This window comes from Liolophura sinensis, chromosome 13 (genome assembly GCF_032854445.1).
Source record: "Liolophura sinensis isolate JHLJ2023 chromosome 13, CUHK_Ljap_v2, whole genome shotgun sequence".
NCBI lineage: Eukaryota > Metazoa > Mollusca > Polyplacophora > Chitonida > Chitonidae > Liolophura > Liolophura sinensis.
In genome coordinates, this window is record NC_088307.1 from 18,034,542 (window position 1) to 18,055,677 (window position 21,136).

The window sequence follows — 21,136 nt, forward strand, 5'->3', positions numbered from 1 at the left end:
AAACATTGTTTCAAAATCTCTGAAAGCTGGTATTATTTGTAAAATTTTTATTTTACGACATCCGACAATAAGAGCTCTTTTGATTGTGAGGTGAAAATGTTAACCAAGATGTCGGCTGCTGCCGCGAGCACGGGGACATTAAACTGTAAGAATTTGTATTCGTATTTGCGTAGCTTGTCCCCGCTCGTGCTCGATAAGCTGTACAGTCATCCAGCAACATGTCTGGCAGTCTTCAGGTTCGATATTTTTAATTTTTTTCTCACGTATCCGATCTCTCAACAGATTGTTTGTGACATCTTGACCGGCTTCCACAGTCTAAACTGTTCTTCAAAATTAGATAATTGCCCCAACGTCAGCTTTTGCAAAGTTTTGTTGAGCTAAGGATAGCCTCAAACCAATGCTAAAAAGTACCTTAACATATTTCACGAGGGCAGGTAACTGTAGAAGATTTTCAAATGGAGCACTCTCTGATGTTGGATTGAAAATTGCCCAAATAGACCCCAACTCCTTTTTTTTTATACTGGTCCAAGCAGCTTGGAGTTTCGACACCAACTGTGTTAATTTCATACTCATCGAGGGTCCAGGCCGATTCTCTTTGCTAAATAAGAGACACCAACCTAAAGACCCACCGCACTGCCACCATATGTCCCTACTCGATTTAAAATAGATTTATTATAGCCACAAAGGCTTCCACGATACATGCTTCTCAACCACTGCTGCCATGCTGAGCAGCTATGTGCATGTCCTGCTTCATAGTGGAGCAGTGGGAAGATGGCGGCATACAGTGGAAGCATTCATGGCTATAGTAAATCTATTCGAAAATGAGTAGGGACATATGGTGGCGGTGCAGTGGGTGAGGAAAGGAGGTCTTTAGGTTGGTGTTTTTTTATTTACCTGAGACCTGTTCAACAGCAAAGAGAATCAGTCTGGACCTTTGTAGAGTATGAAATTAACATTGTAAGCATCAAGACTCCAACAATGCTAAGCCAATATAAGAAAAGGAGTTGGAGTCTTTCAGGGCTAGTTTGAAAACCAACCATACACGAAAACATGTGTTTAAAAGTTACACCTCAAAAGTGGATCTCTTGAGTGTCACCCCTCTCAAATTTATTTGCTTTCAAAGATAGCAGGTAGGATTAGTGTCAGGAATGTTATTTGGACAGAAACATTGACTGAGACTGACCAAAAGTTAGAAGCCATCTGAGTAAATACTGTATTGAACAAAGACATCTGTACTAGAAATGTTTGGCAGGATTACACAAATTTCAATCAAAGAAAATTCTCAAAATCAAATAGCTGGAAAGAGGCACAAGTTCAACCACAAGACTCTTCAATCTTCAAGTTAAATCCCAGTCTTGGACAGGAAATTTGTAGATTCATTTGCTCTCCTGGCTCCTGGTGAAAATAAGCTGTCAATGGTGCCTGTGGAGACATTGTCACAGTCTTTTTATGGAAGATCACTTGTCTTACAACAGTATGGTACATTACATATCGGAAAACGCAGCAGTAACATGTTAAAGGTTGCTGGTTTACCCCAAGCACTTTTCATCTGATTTTTAGGGAAAAAAAGACTTTTTCATTTTTTTCCATTTAATTTCTTGTAAAAATAATTACGTCTATCATTTTATTTAAATGTGATCAATTTCTGATTTATTTATTCATTTATTATTTTCAGAGAGTTACCCGAGCTGGCGAGGCTGTATGTGATGAGAATCCTGTTTGTGGAGCAGCCAGTCCCTCAGGCAGTTGTCTCCCTTTGGGTCGATAATCATTATCAAGAGTAAATAAAGAACTACTTTTTGCCATAAAACAGAACGACAGGACATTGTTTGAATGCACAGCTTTGTGGTTGAAAGCCATTGGATTTAGAAATGAATATTAGAAGGCAATATAAGTAGTCTTAAGAAGCTTTTAGCTATGATTGGGTGGTTTACAAAGTGATTTTTTTAGCTTATCATACTGTATTATCTCTATACTCAAAACCATGGTCAAGCCTTCCAAGTGAGGGTATTATTCTGTGTAGATTAATAAATTGTTTGAAGCCCTGAAATTGGTTAACAAAGCCAGCATACTTTAGACTTCAAAATCAAATGAAAAAGACTCTGAAAATGGTTCTTTCTGTTCCACGTGCATCAAAGCTCAGGCACTCGTGTTTATCTTGATTTTATGGTGGCCATGTTTTGTTTTTGTAACAAGCTTCGTAAGGCCAGCCAACATATGTCAATGCTACACATGTATTGCACATGTATGTCTTGTTTTTGGTAGGGAGCACCGTATGGCCAGCAAGCAGCTGTCTGATTTACATGTGTGGCAGGAGCAGCCTATTCCAGGGGGCATGCCAGGCTGGATCCTGAAAAATACATACAGGAAGAACCTCAAGGTGGCCCTGTTAGGAGGGTGGGTCATTTGAGTGAGAGATCTCACTGCCATAAATAGAGGCCATTAAGTCAAATCAAACAGCCAACCGTGTGTGTGATGTTTATTGCTACCAAGCATGTTTTTAAAGGGACTAGTAGCAAGATGAAAAGGCTGCTCATTCCTGTCATTTTGGCCATTGTAATAATCATTCAGTGATTCTTAACATTTTATTAACATTTATTTCAAATAAATGTCCCACAAAATAAGAAAGATTATTGTGAAAGTTAATTGATGAGTTGTATTATATGTTATAATAAAGGAGTTTCGAGTCAAACTCTTTTATTGTTAAAAGTAAAATTAGTCCTACTGTATCATGTGACTTGTAAAAAATGTTTAGCAACCTTTGTTGACATAAATTTACTGATCACCTGTCTCCCCATGTTCCAAAGGTACACAACACCTCTTTCCTTTAGGATCTTTTCAAATTTTATCAGTTCTCTCCATTGTTTCACTACTCTAAATTACTTTTTGTGAAACTTTTTTCAGATACCCATGTTAAAGTAAAGTTAAAAGTTACCTAACATTTTGACAGTTGACATAATACATTCAGATTTTTTTTTACTTTTAGAGATAAAACAGTTCATACTTGAAACTCACCTGTTGGTTTTACTCCACCTGCTGCTTGTTATTGTGTTTTTAGGGGCTCTCCTTGGCTCGGGGGTGCTGTCCTAACAGCTGATAAATACGCCAAAGATATCCCATTTCTGGATTCTTATGCATTAGAAAGATGGGAGGTTTGTGGATTTGTCTTACCAAAAGTCATGTTAAAGGAAAATATAATTTTGTTTTAATGTTTAATTGTTAACCTTGCAAAGACTGTACACATTGTTCATGTGTGAGGGGTCTCCTGTAAGTCCCCTGTTAAAATCACCATACTAGGGTCGAGCTTCAGAGAAAATGTTACATGCATAAAGTGCACCCAGATGTACAAAGCAGGCGGACAGAAAATATGTACTAAATTTATTAACACCCAAATTCACATTAAGAAAAGCTATAAATGTATAGAGATATATGTAATGACTGTCAAGGTCTGCCAGCAACCTGCGGATAATCATGGATGTCCCTTTGGCTTTGCCCTCGTTTCCTCCCACCATAATACTGGCCACTGCCGTAGAAGTAAAATATTTTTGAGTACGTCGTAAAACACCAATCAAATAAATAAATAAATAAATCAAAATCCTTGAGACAGTGTAAAACAAAAATGAAATCAGATAAAGAATGACTCATCAGAAATCAGATTTGTTGGCTGTAGAGTTTAATTCTAAAACATAAAATGTTTGGAATAATTGTACATAGGCAGTCAAATAAATAGGTGTTCTTATTCATATGATGTTTTGCTTACAGTGTGTGCTGAAATTCATGGTGGGGACCAGTGAGGGTTCAGAAGGGGTGAGCCGCGATGTCGTGGAAATCCTCCTGCACTCAGGGCTCATGAAGGGGTGAATATTTCAATAGGCTGACTTACTTTTGAGACACTTGAATACCAAATTGGAAACATGATATGAGCTTGTAATTCTTAGTATACTAATACTGACATCACACCAATGTCAGAAGAAGAACTGTGTTGCTCATTCTGTTATCTCTTAACATGGTATGTCTTAACCTAAATGCTAAGAATGAACCAATCTAAAGCTGTAAAGTCTTTATTCCTATGACATATTCCGACTTCAGGTTCATTGGTTTACTTTGTGGTAAAATAATGTGGAAAGTGTTTTACAGTTATGCAGATCAGGGGAGATAATTTTGTGCAGCGAGATGAGCACTAAAGGGAGGTAACTGCATGTAGATGGTAAGATCATAAATTCAAACAAACCTGTCAGAAAGCTGAATGAAATCTTAAGACACAAAATTCTCGATTTTCACTTGTATCTGCTTGAGAAATTGTTAAAACTTCCTTAATTGTGAGCAGTTTGTTGTGTGTTGTGTTCAATACTAGTCAACCTCTCGTGTTTTGTGCTGCAGAGAAGCATCAGAGCCAACCCCATCCATCACATCTTTGGGCTTCAGTTTCTCCTGATGGAGACAAGTCAGCAGGTCTGGTTCTTCATGTTACAGTACTTGGACAATGTTGAGTGAGACAAAAGGGAGCAGAAAAACTTTTCTGTCAGTGTGCATCCATGTGCTTTGGTGCACCCTTGACTTGATATTACCAGCACAAAAGAGTTTTGATCTTAAAGTTCTAGCCCTACTGTGACTTAATATCAAAACGTTATTTGAGTATTCTGCATCTGCAGGCAAGTCTAAAAACAAATTTCAGACCTTTTTCTATAAACCTAGAAAATCATCCAGTTTTGTTTTAAGGCAACACCATCTTTGTGTTTTATGGGACACTACAAAAGCTGAAAATGGAATAAAAATGACAATTAAAATCTACCTTTTAACAGGAAAAATTGCTTGGATAGTTCACATTATTTTTGTTTTGATACCCTCCTTAAACAGTGAAAATAGGTTTATTCTGTCTGTAAAGCAATGATTTTTATATTTGGTTCATTTGATTGGTATTTTACGCCATATTCAAGGATATTTCTCTTATATGATGGCAGTCAGCATTGTGGTGGGAGGAAACCCCAAAACAATTTAAATTGGTGTAGCCTAATGTGTATTACCAGGAGTATGGGGAGCAATTTTTTCAAACCTTTTGAACTGAAGCTCAAACTCATTAAAAAAAGCCTACTGTGTAGCAGAGTGTGATGGAATGCAGTGTGTCCAGTGACTGCTCATTTTTGTCCTTACTGAAAACCTTCGTAGAGAATAAATTTTAGTAAAGCTAAACCCTGATTGGACATAATAACCTATGACACTTTTGCTTTTTGGTAAGTTCTAATCATTTGTACATTTGCTGTTTTCCATATTTGGGTTACATATATGTTGATTTAATGACTGTCTCTTAGTCTGTGTAGTGTGAACTTGTTATCTCCTGAGCCAATCACACACATGTACCAGCGCACCTACATACAGAATTGTTCCTCTATGGGCGTACGTGGAAAGGTCAGCCAGCAGCCAGTGCAGGTCGTGGGGTTTTATCCCACTATAATGCTGGCTGCTGTCGTGTAGGTGAAATATTCTTGAATACGGCGTAAAATAAATAAATACATATATATGTACTGATCAAGGAGCTTGGGCAGAGTTGTCATTAACCACTAAAGCAGTTCTTTAAAAATGTATGATTGAGCTTTTTGTTTTCCTGATTTCAGACGAGAGGAATGGATCTAGTGGAATGTCTTTCATTTTTATTTCAACTCAGCTTTTCTACCTTAGGAAAGGTAAGTTGATGAACATGTCACTATGTTCATTTTGCTCCATGTACTCCGTGTAAGTTGAAGCCAAAATAATTTTTCAAATACTTAAATGTTATTGGCTGTTGAATGTGATTCCATTAGAGCATTTTGAGTATTTCTAGACCAGTGACATCTAATAAATAACAATGAACATGACTATCTAATTCTGCTTAAATCATGGTGCTAGGTGGTGTGCACTTTGCTTCTCTTTAAGCATTTACATAAACGATTAGAATCAAACCCCAAGTCTAACTGAGGTAAATCGACGAGAGGCCGTATTGAACCGGTTATGTCGCACTGTCGGCAATGTTTTACTTGTGAGTGTTTCACACCTTTTTATGCTACTGTGAAGTAGATTTAATAATAATTGAAATGATAACTTCATTTGCTTTCAGTGGTTTCCTCTATTAATGCTTCAGAAGTCAAATGATGTAATCAGGTGACTAGGTTCTTTGCAATGCATTTATTGACTTATTTGTTTATTTCTTTCTTTTTTCTAGGATTACTCCACAGAGGGCATGAATGAGTCACAAATGAAGTTTTTACAACATCTCCGTGAGTTTGGACTCGTCTACCAAAGAAAGGTAAATGTGGGAAACGTCTTGGTTAATGAATTCTTGTACAGAAAGGCCCGGGAACATTTGAGCACATTGTCTGCTGGTGGATTTACTGTGTATTAAAAGCTCTGCTCATTTTCCTTCCTCCATAATGCTGGCTGTCATCACAAAAGTGAGATGTTCTTCAGAATGGTGTAAAGCATGAGTGAAATAAATGAATAACTGTTTTGAAAGAGTGATGTGTGGAAACTAATAATCATTTGAGATTTTCTCTCTTATTACAGATATTTTCTACATTTCATCAAGTTCTTGTATTGATCATTTTTACTGAAATATTTTAGTTACCTCAGAAATGCAAAAAAAAAATTTTTTTATAATTATGAAAGGTTTATTTTGGTCCATTTCTGTTTGACACTTTTATTATGTCAGTTGTCTGCCCTGATACTTAAGGAAATTAACCACAGGCTTTCTTTCCCTCTTCAGCGTAAATCTCAGAGATACTATCCCACCAGGCTCGCAATCAACCTGGCCTCTGGCCTTAACAAATCCAACACAGATGTCCACCGTACAGGATTCATCGTTGTTGAAACAAACTACAGGGTTTACGCCTACACAGGTGAAAATGAATTGAGGCATCTTTTGGGCTCTCCTGTATATAGTATAGGCGTGGCTTATGATGTACCCTGAGCTTCAGCGTCCAGTAATAGTGAAAGTAATGTTAAACAGCATGTTAGGAGTGGTATCTTAAAAAGGATTACAGATGTTGAGCTCAGGGCTTGCACACATGTAAAGCACAATAGCACAAGATATTGTTGATTCCGTCGTTGATTGGACGGATATGTGCATATTAAGAACTGTAAATTACTGAATTCCTTACTTAGCGTATTGTGTATTAGAATCACAGGTAAACAAAATGTTAGGTTTGGTGTCTTAAAATTTATTATATGTTTTGACCTGAAGTTTTACCTGCATATAAAGCACAATGACACCAAGGGGATGTTCCTTCTCTGATGCTCTGTTACCAAATTACCAAACTCACAAATTCAGTTCTTTATGCATTGAGCTGAAGTTTCTAGGTGTCTCGTCAATTAAAAGCGATTTTTCACAATTTAAAAGCAAAACAAATACATGTTTACGTATTTGAAAGTGAAGTATTTATGATACACGGATATTTCTTTCTGTTATTTTCTTGTTGGAAAAAGAGTAATGATCAATGATATTAAAGTTTGGAATTGTCTTCTCTAATCAAAAAAGAAATCAGAAATGTTGAAAATTTAAGTAATAGTAATACTTTGTATAAATTTATGTAAACACTATACTTGTTTTGAAACTATAATATCCTTTACTCTCGAGAGGTGTGTTAATCTTTGTTCTCATGGTGCAAATTTTGACCACTCCAATGAAAAGAGGAAATTCGCCTTTTCTGAATGTAGCTTATAAAGCAGACTTGCCGTAACAGTTACATGTATATTGGGCATTCTTTTATCATAGGTGCTCAGTTGGTTAGCGCGATAGCGCAGCCTTATGACCCAGGAGTCTCTCACCAATGCGGTCGCTGTGAGTTCAAGTCCAGCTCATGCTGGCTTCCTCTGCGGCCGTATGTGGGAAGGTGTGACAGCAGCCTGTGGATGGTCGTGGGTTTCCCCCGGGCTATGCCCGGTTTCCTCCCACCATAACGCTGGCCGTCGTCGTGTAAGTGAAATATTCCTGAGTACGGCATAAAACACCAATCAAATAAATAAATACATCATAGGCTAACAATATTTTAGAGGTGGTGTCAAGAGATCAGTTTCTTAAATAAGCTTAAGAATAAATTTGTACATTTCAGATTCTCCTCTACAAGTTGCCTTAATTGCTCTCTTCTGTGAAATGTTGTACAGGTGGGTGAAAACAGATTGTTTGAAGGACACATGAAACGCTCGGTTTTTATTTCTTAGTACAGACTATATGATGTGGCCCTAACATATGGTGGTACAAAAAAGATGCTCAACTTTCTTCTTGGGGCTTAAAATGGCTTTGAACTACAGTTTTCCTAAGGCCCCAGCAGTGTGTTCAGAAATTTTGTGGCCCTGCTGTGGTGATGTCAACAACTTCAGTGGTGACAGCTGTCAAACAACTTTTTTGAGTCCAAATTGGGATGTGCAGGATTAGATGGTCCCATGTTCCCATTATAGTTGTCAATGATGTCGTTTCCGAATATTTTTGTCCACTGACAGAAAACATGCATAAAAAACAGGGGTTATTAAGAAATATAAATGTGCCTCAAGAATAAAAATTTGGGGGGGGGGGAGCATATGTTTCTTCAGTTTTCGTACAACCATATTCTTCGCTTTCATGTTTCCCTTAAATTTATGATTTGCCAACTAATTGGAACAGGAAGAGGTAAATGTAGCACTTCTAATTTCTTTCCGTTTTTTTTTTTTTTTTTAATTTGAAAACTATGTCACTAAACATCAAGTAGAAGTCTTCATTTTCCAAAACTAGGATACAACTATTATAAATTCTACTTAAAGGATTTTCAAAATCATTAATTTTGCACTTTGACCCTCTAATTAAAATTTTTCAAAAGCTAAATGTATAAGGGGAAATGCAGATACATTATATCTGGCAGTATTGAATCAAATAAAAACACCAAATCTCCGGTCGTAAGTGGGAAGGTGTGGCACCAACCTGTGAATGGTCCAGAGTTCCCCCTGGGCTCTGCTCAGTTTCCTCCCACCATAAATATGGCCACCATCTTATAAGTGAAATATTCTTGAGTATGACGTAAAACACCAATCAAATAAAAAAATAAACACACCAAACTTCGAAAATTCGTGATTGACAAGTTTTCCTGCATGTGGCCCAGAAATTTTTATATTGTGTTCAGTTTGTGTGTACAAGAAACCTGAACATCCAAACCGTCAATAAAAAAATGAATCGGTTAATAATCTTTAGGGGTTTTTTTGTCTTCAGATTCCCAAACTTGAGCATAGGTAACTTGTCACGTGACAGTGTGAGACAGGCACTGACAAGGGGGATAACTGCTGAGCAGGTGAGTTGACTGGGTCATGGCAAGGCTACAGCCCTGCTGAAAAATATTGAAGAAATTGTATTTTGATCAAACCTTCTGGATCAGTCATGTCTGTTTTATCTCCAGATTTTTTTATGTAGAAGCCTGGCTCGAGCATGAAGTTGATTTAGCTTAGAATAGAATAAGACTTGACTAAAGAACTATTTGCTGTGCTATATTTTTGAATAATTATTGGAATTTTTATTTGAACACAAAAAAAAGTTTTTGTCATGATCTTTTTCAAAAAACCACAAAAATTTGTGCTTTCACGCAGATATAAGACTTCAAGGCTCAGCAGTGAGATATGAGAGCAAGTAAACAGGACTTGTTGGCCCGGTGTCAGTATAATGTGACTGGGTGGGGTGTCATGTCTAGTGTCTTCCACATGATGCTTCAGTGGCAGCATGGACTTGCCCTGCCACAAGAAGACACACTATTTGTACACTGCTCTCTTGAATTTACGCGGATCGATTTACCGCAAAATTGGAATTAACGCGATGCTGTGCTGACCACCATGTGTTTTTTTTTTCTTTTTGTACTAGTATCAAAATATTCATGGAAAAAAGGATAAAACTGTTGTCACAAGTACATGTTTAGGCGTCACTTTTGCCCAGATTTGAATGATTATAAAGTTTTTATTAATGTAAATTCTTAATACGACAAATAAAAAGTGTGCTGAGAATCGTAATCCTACCGTACCTGGGTAAACAATGAGATATGCTTGAGTGGGAGTCTAGGAACAAAGGTGATTTCAGTTGAATTGCTTCCCTTCACGCTTGTGCTATTAAAGCCCTCCACATATGATGTCCGCATCAATAAATAAAAAAATAAATAAATAAAACATAAAGCTTCACTGGTCAAATTTAGCAGTTGCACATGTGTTTAGGTAATTTGGTGGCGCTGCATTCTGCGCATAATTATGAGTTCTCCTGGTAATTCTCCTGTCAGTTTGGTGCATTTTATTTACAGTACATTTACGCAAACACTGAATAGTGGAGAATTCGTCAGCGCAAAAAAAAAACTGCGAATCTCCTCACAGATTATGTTTCTTTCAAATTGCCATGAGGCTTGCCTGCCTGAGGGGTGGGAATTTGGTTGAAAAACATTATCAATCTGTTTAGCTGTTATGTAAATAAAAATGGAAATATATGTATGATGGAGTGACCTTTGCTCAACCTACGATGACTTGGTTCGAATCCTCCTTCGTGTGTATTTTGAGCGACAGATTTGTTATCACAGTCTAGCCATGTAACATTGTGCCACTGCCATCTTTGTTTTCTTACACAATGTCAAGGCAGATTAAAGTTTGTTGTCTTCAAAGTACATTATCCCATAAAAATGATTGTTATTGTTTTATTAAACGTTCACGTTCCGATTTCTGCTTATTCCAGCCAGGAATGTCAGGATTTTATTTTGCGTGGATTCGATTGTAACAGGATATGAATCTTTTGGATCTGTATGAACATGTTATTTCGAAGGAGCAGTGTATACAACATAATGACCCCTCATCATATGACAAACCCCAAGCATACATACATACATACATACATACATACATACATACATTACATGTATATCATGGCTACGGTAAATCATCAACTTTTTCAACCACGAAAGCACTTTTTTTGGAGTGGAATTTAATTTTATGCGTGCAATTATTATGAAAAAAATGCTGAAAATTTTGTGTTATTATTTTGTGTCACTAAAGAAGCAAGCATCATAAAACTGTGCAAATTATTTCTCTACACCCCATAGGTGTCTCTGAATCTTTTAAAATATTGGTTGTAGAGGTGGTTGAAAAGGTTGAAGAATTAGGGTAAATCTAATGTGTTTATATAATGGAATTGTGTGTTTCCAGATTGTCAATTTCCTGAGGAGCCATGCTCACCCGAATATGATGAAAAATGTGAGTCAGTTTCCTGTTTTGTGTATTGTCAGTGTCTTAGGTACACCGTAAACTTCAGAAGAAATGTTTGTCAGGTAGCGATAGTTTCTGAAGGTTCAGTATTAGAATTGAAGAGTATTAAAGTTTGCAGAAGATGGTGTGATATTAAATTGAACATTTTAAGATTTCAGTATACAAATCTGAAAGAGGATAAGATGAGTGCTGTCTCGATTGCTCAGTCTAATATATTCTGAATTGAGATCAAGTACTGCTTCACTATGTAAACAGTCTTTTGTGCAGAGACTTTGAACCCAATTATTCTAACACAGAACCTCTTACAAGTAGGCTTGATCGAGTCACACCTAAGACTTTAAAAGAGGAAGTTGTAACTTCCTCGCTTGGCGTTCAGCATGAAGGGGATAGTGCAATGACTGGTTGACCCGTATCAGTATAATGGCTCGGGCGGGGCGGCTTACTTGCCTTCGGTAAGTCGTCTCAGTGAAGCAGCACTAAATAAAAGAGCGGTAGAAATCCGTCCTTGCAACAAGGAGGCCACATTATACGTACATGCACCCTAATGATTCCTTCGTCGTCATATGACTGAAAAATTGTTGAGTACGACGTTAAACCCCAAGCACTCACTCACTCTTACAAGTAGGTGTTACCTGGAGTCCAAAAAAACTGTGTATATAGATTAACTTAAAAACTGGGTTTTTGACGATTGCAAGAAACTGGAAACAGCTGAAAGCATACGATTCTGGTTTTAGTCAGTCTGTGCAGGCTTGTGATCACCATCAACAGCAGTTGTTCAGAGTTACGTGTAAACATGTTCCAAATTTCTGCAACCAAAGACATCCGGTTGTCTCCAGTTGCATCAGTCTATGTGGCCTTTATACCGTTGATCCCAGTCTGTCCACAGTTGGTCATTTAGATGCATCACATGTTACGTGACACTTGCATAGTTGCGTCAGATATACGCGCACTGAAACTGAATCTGGTGAGAAACAGCTAGATGCTCATGATTGCAGGTTTTCAAACTTGTCGGCGTAAGTGTTACATGTAGACTGATTTTGTTGAGATGGACCCAGTTGCCAAGGATCACCAATCGACGTACTCTCAGCTGTTGTTTTTATCTATGGGGGCAGTAGCCCGAAACATTTTCCGAACTTCAGCCTAATGTGGAAACAGATTCAAAGTTACGAGGCCTGTCTTACCAAGCAGTCTTAACAGTACGTCAAGTGCATATCCCATGGTGACGTTTATCTCTTCACTACGCATTGCCACGGTAGTAGTATGGGGGCACCTGTTGTGACTGCTTCATAGACATGCCCCGGGTGATTTAATATTACGGAACGTACACGGAAACAGAATGATCATTTCCGTGAAGTTTCCGTGCGTGATAGTCCACAGGCAGATATGTTTTATTTTGTTGTCCCTCAGAAACCTGTGTTGCCGCCCACCATCACAGATCAGATACGACTGTGGGAGCTGGAGCGCGACAGACTGAAGTTCTCAGAGGGTGTCCTCTACAACCAGTTCCTCTCACAGAGTGATTTTGACCTTCTCAAGGACTATGCTGAGGTAGGCTGTGAAAACATTCTCTGGTGAAGCAGACACTAGCCCCTTGACCCCTTCACAGACCCATAATCCTGACCCTGTTTTATATGTGCAAAATTCCTCACTACCTAGTTTAACATCAGTCAAATAAATAAATCAGTTCCAGGTAAACCGCTTCGGTGGCCTAATGGTTAGAAGACGTCCGCCTCAAAGTTGAGAGACTTGGGATCAATCCCGGGTCGAGTCTTGCCAAAGACTTGCTAGCCACTCAGCGTTGAGAGGTTAGAGCAATGAAACAGGTCATTTCGGCCCAGTGTCAGTATAGTGTGACTGGGTGGGGTGTCCTGTCTGGTGTCTTCGGCATGATATTTCAGTGACGGCAGCACTTTGGCGGCATGGACTCCCCTTGCCATGAGAAAACACAGTATATGTACCAATACCTGGTGATTTCTCGGCATAAATGAAAAAAAACTACAATGTAAAACCCAAGCATACATAAATTCCAGATTACACTTTAAGACTTCCTGAAATAGAATGTTAGGGATGGCCATGGAAAGAGAATAAGTATGGTCGATCCCATATTGAAGATGTTTCAGACTCGTACAGTATAATCTTCGAAATCTGCTTCTGTTTGTTTCCTCAGGATATGGGTGTGTTAACATGGTCAAATCCCACCAAACGAATGATGGTTGTCACAAGGGCAGGTCATGATGATGTCAAGAAGTTCTGGAAGCGACAACGTCAGAACAACAGCTGACAGGGATCTGTGAGGGAAACCTGATGAATTGTATAAACTGTTGCACCAAGCCGTGGATGGTCTGATCATCACCAAGAGAACTGAGTTCTCTCCAGTGGCCTTCACCCCCTGACAAGGAAGTGACCTTGGCTCTGTGAATGCTGTCAAGGGTTAGATTCGACTCCAGTCAGTACAACCTATCAGCTGATGAAGGAATGTCATAAAAGGGACTGAAACTTCATGTTATCATTTCTGTGACTGAAGTATATATATATAAATATGTGAGGCCTGTGTGTCAGAATGACATTGTTCATCTTGTCAGAGGTCAGAGGTCAGATGTAGGCCAGTGAAAGTAGGCCAGAAAGTCCACTTGATGTTATCTGTTGTCAACAAGTGATGTAACATTCACCTCTTATGAGGGAAGAGAATTCCAAAACCAGAACTTGATAAAGTCGAAAATAAACTTCAAATGTTCAAAGGAATTCAGGTCCTAGGTTTTGATGAAGACTCACAAGAAAGCTGAAGGCTTTGACAAGCACCTTGTGTGTAATATGTAAGAAGTAATACCCCAGTCACAGAATTAACTTTGGCTGTTCGTGTTACTGATGGACAGAATTAATGACTTGAGGATAATACTGGTCGGGGGTCATTAGACATCCATGTAAAAGAGTGACTTTAACATCTATGGGGTGTCATTGATGGACTGCTTTTGTAATGACTTTGACCTGTTGGTTACCTGAGCTGACACAGTGAAGGTCAAGGTTGATGACACTGTCTTGGCAGTATCATTTGTTTGCAAGTGAAATGGTGATGCATGGGTGAAATGTCTAAGGAAAAGCTGTTCAGAGATCTGTAATTCTGCTGCAGACTTTTGACTACTTAGACTACCTAACGATGGGGATGGCACAAAAAATCGTTCTAAAATCCTTCTAAAATGACATGATTTTCCTGCTTGCAGAGCCTTCTTGGATTGGGAAGGTGATCGTACAAGTATTTTGAGGCACTTCCTGGACTATGGATAAAGCATTCCCAAACTACATGTTGCATGTGCTAAATAATCAGAGTGTATACGAATATGTACATGTATATACTGTGTATGTACATGTATATACTGTGAATGTACATGTATATGCTGTGTATGTACATGTATATGCTGTGTATGTACATGTATATGCTGTGTATGTACATGTATATACTGTGTATGTACATGTATATACTGTGTATGTACATGTATATACTGTGTATGTACATGTATATACTGTGTTTGTACATGTATATACTGTGTTTGTACATGTATATACTGTGTTTGTACATGTATTCTATGTTTATATATAAAGTTTTGTATATATGTAGATATTTGTTTTTACTGAATTATAATTGTGGTCAGCAATTCAGATGGGGCCTAGTGGTCAGCACGCCAGCACTGCATAATGACCCAGGAGAATCTCACCAATGTGGTCGCTGTAAGTTCCAAGTCATGCTGGCTTCCTCTAGGGTGAGGCATGGGAAGGTCTGTCAGCAAGCTGCAGATGGTCGTGGGTTTTCCCCTGGGCTATGCTCGATTTCTTCCCGCCATAATTCTAGCCTATCTCATGTAAGTGAAATATTCACTTAGTACAGCATAAAACACCCATCATATAAATAAATAATTCATACTCTTAACAAGCCTAAGTTTAATAGTGTTAAGGCTTGCCTTTATAGAACTTTGTAAATCAAACTTTTGTATAATTATTCACATCCTATTTTATTCAGCATGATACCATCCGCAAAACAGTATCTGACATACAATATACACATATACCAAACCACATACCAACCAACCAGTTTGCTGGCTTTTTCTTCTCCCTTCAGTTCAAACTTGGGGGCCTCCGTGGCTCAGTTGGTTAGCACGCTAGTGCAGAGTAATGACCCAGGAGTCTGTCACCAATACGGTCACTGTGAGTTCAAGTTTAGCTCATGCTGGCTTCCTCTCTGGTTGGACGTGGGAAGGTCTGCCTTCAGCAACCTGCTGATGGTCATGGGTTTCCCCCCGTGCTGTGCCCGGTTTCCACCCACCATAATGCTCGCCGTCGTGGTAAAAGTAAAATATTCTTAAGTACGGCGTAAAATACCAATCAAATAAATAAATTGAAACCTAAAAGATACAAAATTTGATGCTATAGATAGATATTTAACAAATTAAACATTTTATTGTGAAATATAAATACATGATCTGTATTATTTGTACTATTTAGCACTAAGGCAAAAATATGCACACACATCATGATCAGATGGTTTACATGTACAATCACATACTTAAGGATGGACAGTATCTCAATAAACAACACAGCACAAGCCAAAATCAGGCTAGAAGTTTCCCATGAGCCTCCCCGTAGCATGCCAGTAGCCTGGAAATGGTTTGCCAGTGGTGAGCAACTGGAATGGTTGTAGAAATTATAAACAAGAGTGCCACCAAATCCATCGACACATTAACAGCTGCAAAATGCTATTTGACTGGAAGTGGAATGCTAATGGCATGCTTCTCTAATTAATAAGCAAATAATTAAAAGTAGTCAAATTATTGAGATCGTCAAAACAGTTTATATTACTTATTATTACTTATTTATTACGTTTGACGCTGCTCTAAGCTACATGTACATGGTACTTTTGGTTTTACACTCATTTAAACGTTAAATCTGTCTTATGACTACACCAGTCCGACCACCCAATAGCAGGAAAGCCGCAGTGCTGTCAATCATGCACACATATCAATCATGCACACGTATCAATCATGCACACGTATCAATCATGTACACGTATCAATCATGCACACGTATCAATCATGTACACGTATCAATCATGTACACGTATCAATCATGCACACGTATCAATCATGTACACGTATCAATCATGTACACGTATCAATCATGTACATGTATATACTTTGCTCTGTACATATTTATCGCAGCATGATGAATAGAGTAGTATATCAAGACTGGCTCCATAAGAGCATGAACTGTTGATATCCAGGCTGCCTTCCAACTTGTGTCCTCTGCAGGCTAGAGTGTAGCTTGTCTCTTTACATTAGTCTTGCTTTTGATTGGGAGTCCATGCAGGATTGACATGCAGGATTGACAAGTAGAACGTAACACTGAGGAACCAGCAGATTTGTATATGATGATGGTCCGTTCTCTTCCCTTCCCAACTATTAGCAGCGTTGATCATAAGTGGCAGTAACAGTGTCATCATATGTCTGCTATGTAGTATCAAAAATACTCTGTGTTACGGTTTTATCTACAACCTACATGTACACAGTCTACCCACTTTGCCGTTGCGATTGTTCACAGCGCAGTAAAACATTCAGTGTCAATCAAATCTCATAATCCCGCCCACTTCAGCATTTTGTAAGTATTCCATTCAGTATACTACATGCAGGTCACGACATCAACATCACAAAGCAACATCACATGAATCAACTGAAGCGTAGTCATTTTCACATTCCATACACATAATCGCTCAGCACTGCGTAGTCATTTTCACATTCCCTACACATAATCACTCAGCACTGCGTAGTCATTTTCACATTCCACACACACAATCACTCAGCACTGCATAGTCATTTTCACATTCCACACACATAACCCAGCTCTGTCAAGATCATCTATGTCACTGATTTACTCCTTTTGCTGACCACCTTCTTTCCTTGTTTAATAGTTTTACTTTTCTTGGATTTCTGAGTGGCTCTTGTGTTTTTTTCTAACTCTTGTAACCTCATTCTCTCGTTAGCCTCAGCTGTAAATCAAAAAGGAAAACAAGGTACAACAGTTTTTAGAAACAACACCCATACTGGGTTATCGGTAGTTTCGAACCATGGAGACTGAAACTTGCTTTAATATGTCAAGCATTGCTAAATCCTGCATATTCTACATGGCAATGCTGATCCTTTTCAAGGATTTATTTATTTGATTGGTGTTTTATGCCGTACTCAAGAATATTTCACTTATACGACGACAGCCAGCTTTATGGTGTGAGGAAACTGGGCAGAGCCCGGGCGAAACCCACTACCATCTGCAGGTTGCTGGCAGACCCTTTTCAAGGAGAATTATATTTTATTTAGTCGATGATATGGAATGGTTTCCTACCAGAGTTCATATAGCATTACCAAACACTCCGCACTTACCTAACGCCTTCTTAGCCTCGGCCAATTGACGATACTCTGCCTGTAACCAAACTTTGGGGTGACTCAGCAAACTGTGAGGCAGAAAAATATACAACAATATAATGAGGAAATCTGTCCCTGAAGACTGATAGAGTTTTTGTAACAGGTTTTCAGTATCAACCGGTTACTGGTACCTGGAAACTTTGACATAATTGAAGACATTGTAAACATGGGAGGATTTCAAAGGTTTGCCGCCTTAGATTCTCATATGATATCCACCTTACTAGAGGCTCCAGTAATCAATGATCATTTATTGATTTATTTGATTGGTATTTAACACTGTAATCAAAGAATTCTTATTTATATGCTGGTAGGGCCTGTGCGGCCGAGGTGGTTATCTTGCCAACACAGTGCCGAGAACAAGGTACCTCTAACCAAAAAAGACCAAGGTGCCTCTAACCAAAAAAGACCAAGGTATCTCTAATCAAAAAAGACCAAGGTACCTCTAACCAAAAAAGACCAAGGTACCTCTAACCAAAAAAGACCAAGGTATCTCTAATCAAAAAAGACCAAGGTACCTCTAACCAAAAAAAACCAAGGTGCCTCTAACCAAAGTGGTCGCCATGATTTTAAGTCCAGCTCATGTTGGCTCTACATGGGAAGGTCTGCCAGCAACCAGTGGATAGTCGTGGATTTGCCCTCAGGCTCTGCCCCGTTTCCTCCCACCATAATGCTGTTCACTGTCGTGTAAGTGAAATATTCTTGAGTACAGCATGAAACAACAATCTAATAAGTAAGTAAATTTATATGCCGATTGTGAAACAACAGTTAAAAACACCCTTTGCCAGGTACTTGTCAACCCTCCTGACTGAAAGCTGCAGCCTACCTAACAAGAGCTGGATTTGAACCTAGAATCCCATGTTTGTGATCTAATGGCTGTGGAAAGACCAAGGCTTCAGCTGAATGAGTCCTATCTGAACAAACAAATTCACAAAATTATTGCTGTGTAAACCAGTGAGGATGATCCAAGAAGTAGGAGAACATTGATATTGAAGTGACTCACCCATCCGTATTACATCTGGGCAATTCTGAAGCATTGGAGCTTTCATAGTAATATGTTGAACCATCAGGAGGCAAAAGAGCTCTGTAAGGGGAGATAGTATATACATGCAAAAACAATGACAACCCCACTCCCCTTGCCCCTCCCCAACCCTTACCAAAACAAAAAAAAAAGAAAAACTATAGGCTAGGTGCAGGGTCATGAAGCTCTTACAAAGGTATTTGTAAGTGCTGCTTTTTGGTTTGGGACTGATGCAAAATTATGCTTTATAATGACAATCAAAATCATGAAAACAGGTTAGTTTGATGTAGCAGAAATCAAAATTTTGCCTCGCAAGCAAAAAAACAAAGGTATTTCTTAAATCCTGACTTGTTTGCTTTTTTTCTAAATATAAACTGTGTCTCACCTCTTTAGTGTCAGTAGGTTAACACTGATTCCGTTTTCCCCCAATCTGTCTTGGAGCTTCTGACATTCCTGTAAACCCTCACTTTGGATGGTCTGTTAACACAGACAAGAAAGCTTGTTTTGCTTATAAATTTATTATTTGTATGTAAGTTAAATGTCGCGTCAGATGGATTATCATTTCCACCTTAATATTTATGGTATTCAACTTTCTTCGCATAATATCCTTTGACAGTTGTTTAATACTCAAGAATTCTCCATCAGTATGATGGTGATCAGTTTTATTTATTTATTTATTTGAATGGTGTTTTACTCCCTACTCAAGAATATTTCACTTATACGACAGCATTATGGTGGGAGGAAACCAGGCAGAGCCCAGGGGAAACCCACAACCATCTGCAGGCTGCTGTAAGGCCTTCCCACGTACAGCCAGAGAGGACACCATCACGAGCTGGACTTGAACTCAAAATGACTTCACATGTGAGAGACTCCTAGGTCATTGCACCATGCTGGCATGCAAACGACTTCTGCCACAGACGACTGCATTGGTGGGATGGGGTGGGTGGGGTGGGGGGGTGGGTGGGGTGGGGGGGGGGGGGGGGGTCGGGGTGGGGTGGGGGGGTGTTGGTCTTGGGTCATATCGCTGTGATGGCGTGCTAACCCCTTTGGTCACTGAGACAATATATGCTGAATCATCATAACGTAATGTTGGTCAATCTACAGCATGGGGGACAAAAATGTGAAAATATGAAACGTCACCACTTTATGTTTCACTTCAGTCAATGTTTTATTCTAACTTTTCATCACAATACCAGAATTACTGCATGAACAAGACCATGGTTTGAAAGGGAGTCACAAACATGAGAGAAAACAGAGCCACCTACCAGACAGTCGGGTTTCTTTGTCACAAGGTTGAATCCAGTGGTAGTTTTCTGACACTTTGGCGCTGCTTTCTTCCCCTTGTAATCGGCACTAAAGCTTCGAGAATAAGCTGAGTAATAACCTGTAAGGTTTATAATGGCCAGGGAATGAGAGACCGACATGTACATTGTGGACTTTATCTCATGACGAGACCACTAATGGTTAGAACATCCGTCTCAATGTCGAGAGACCCAGGATCAAACCAGGGTGAGGTCATACCAAAGACTTTAAATATGGTACTTGTTGCTGCCTATCTACCTGCTCAGCACTGGGAGGTTAAAGCAAGGCAACTGGACTGGTTGGCTCGGTGTCAGTGTAATGTGGGGTGTCATGTCTGGTGTCCTTGGTATGATACTTCAGTGACGGCAGCACTTAAGCTGCGACAAAAAGACACAGTATACCTGATGATTCCTGGTTGTCATATGACATTATTATGAAGTACGACCTTAAACCCCAAGCATTCATTCATTCTTCTAATTGCAACAACAACAATGAAAAAAAAAACAAAAAAATGAAAATGATTATTATTGTCACCAATTTCATCCCAGGATTTGTACACTTTGAAGATTTCGAATTTCCAGGCTCTTTCAGGCCCAAAATTCATATTTTTCAGGCAAATGATATAAATATCCTACCTTCATACACATTTACAGCAACATAAACTGATCTTAGTTAGTTAGGCTGTGAAACAATTTCTAAGATAATACAAACATTTTTCCCTCTAAGGGAGTACGAGCATGCTATACACAGTAGCCCTGGTTGGTTGAATTTTAAGGTTTTTCCAGGCCAACCTACAAAACACCTTGATTTTCTAGGCTATTTTCAAAGCCTGGAGTCCATTTTGGGAGCTAGATCCAAGGTCAGTTCTGGGTCGAGTCACACCTAAGACTTTAAAAGAGGAAGTTGTAACTTCAGCATGAAGGGAATAGTGCAATGACTGGTTGACCCGTATTAGTGTAATGGCTCGGGCGGGGCGGCTTACTTGCCTTCGGTAAGGCATCTCAGTGAAGCAGCACTAGACAAAAGAGCAATGGAAACCCGTCCTGCAACAAGGAGGCACATTACATGCACTCTGAGGATTCCTTTCTCGTCGTATGACTGAATAATTGTTAAGTACGACGTTAAACCCCAA

General features: G+C 38.9%; 1 protein-coding gene across 1 annotated transcript; it reads left to right on the plus strand.

Moving 5' to 3' along the window:
• The first annotated feature begins 108 nt into the window (after window positions 1-108).
• Window positions 109-13,708, plus strand: LOC135480540 (general transcription factor IIH subunit 4-like). The gene is given in 15 exon segments (XM_064760393.1): window positions 109-236; window positions 1,676-1,780; window positions 2,266-2,397; window positions 3,059-3,152; window positions 3,763-3,857; window positions 4,381-4,412; window positions 4,415-4,489; window positions 5,611-5,681; window positions 6,197-6,280; window positions 6,737-6,869; window positions 8,082-8,133; window positions 9,209-9,287; window positions 11,164-11,211; window positions 12,631-12,771; window positions 13,391-13,708. Coding segments are annotated over 15 exon segments (1,383 nt in total). The 3' UTR covers window positions 13,505-13,708.
• The last annotated feature ends 7,428 nt before the right edge of the window (window positions 13,709-21,136 follow it).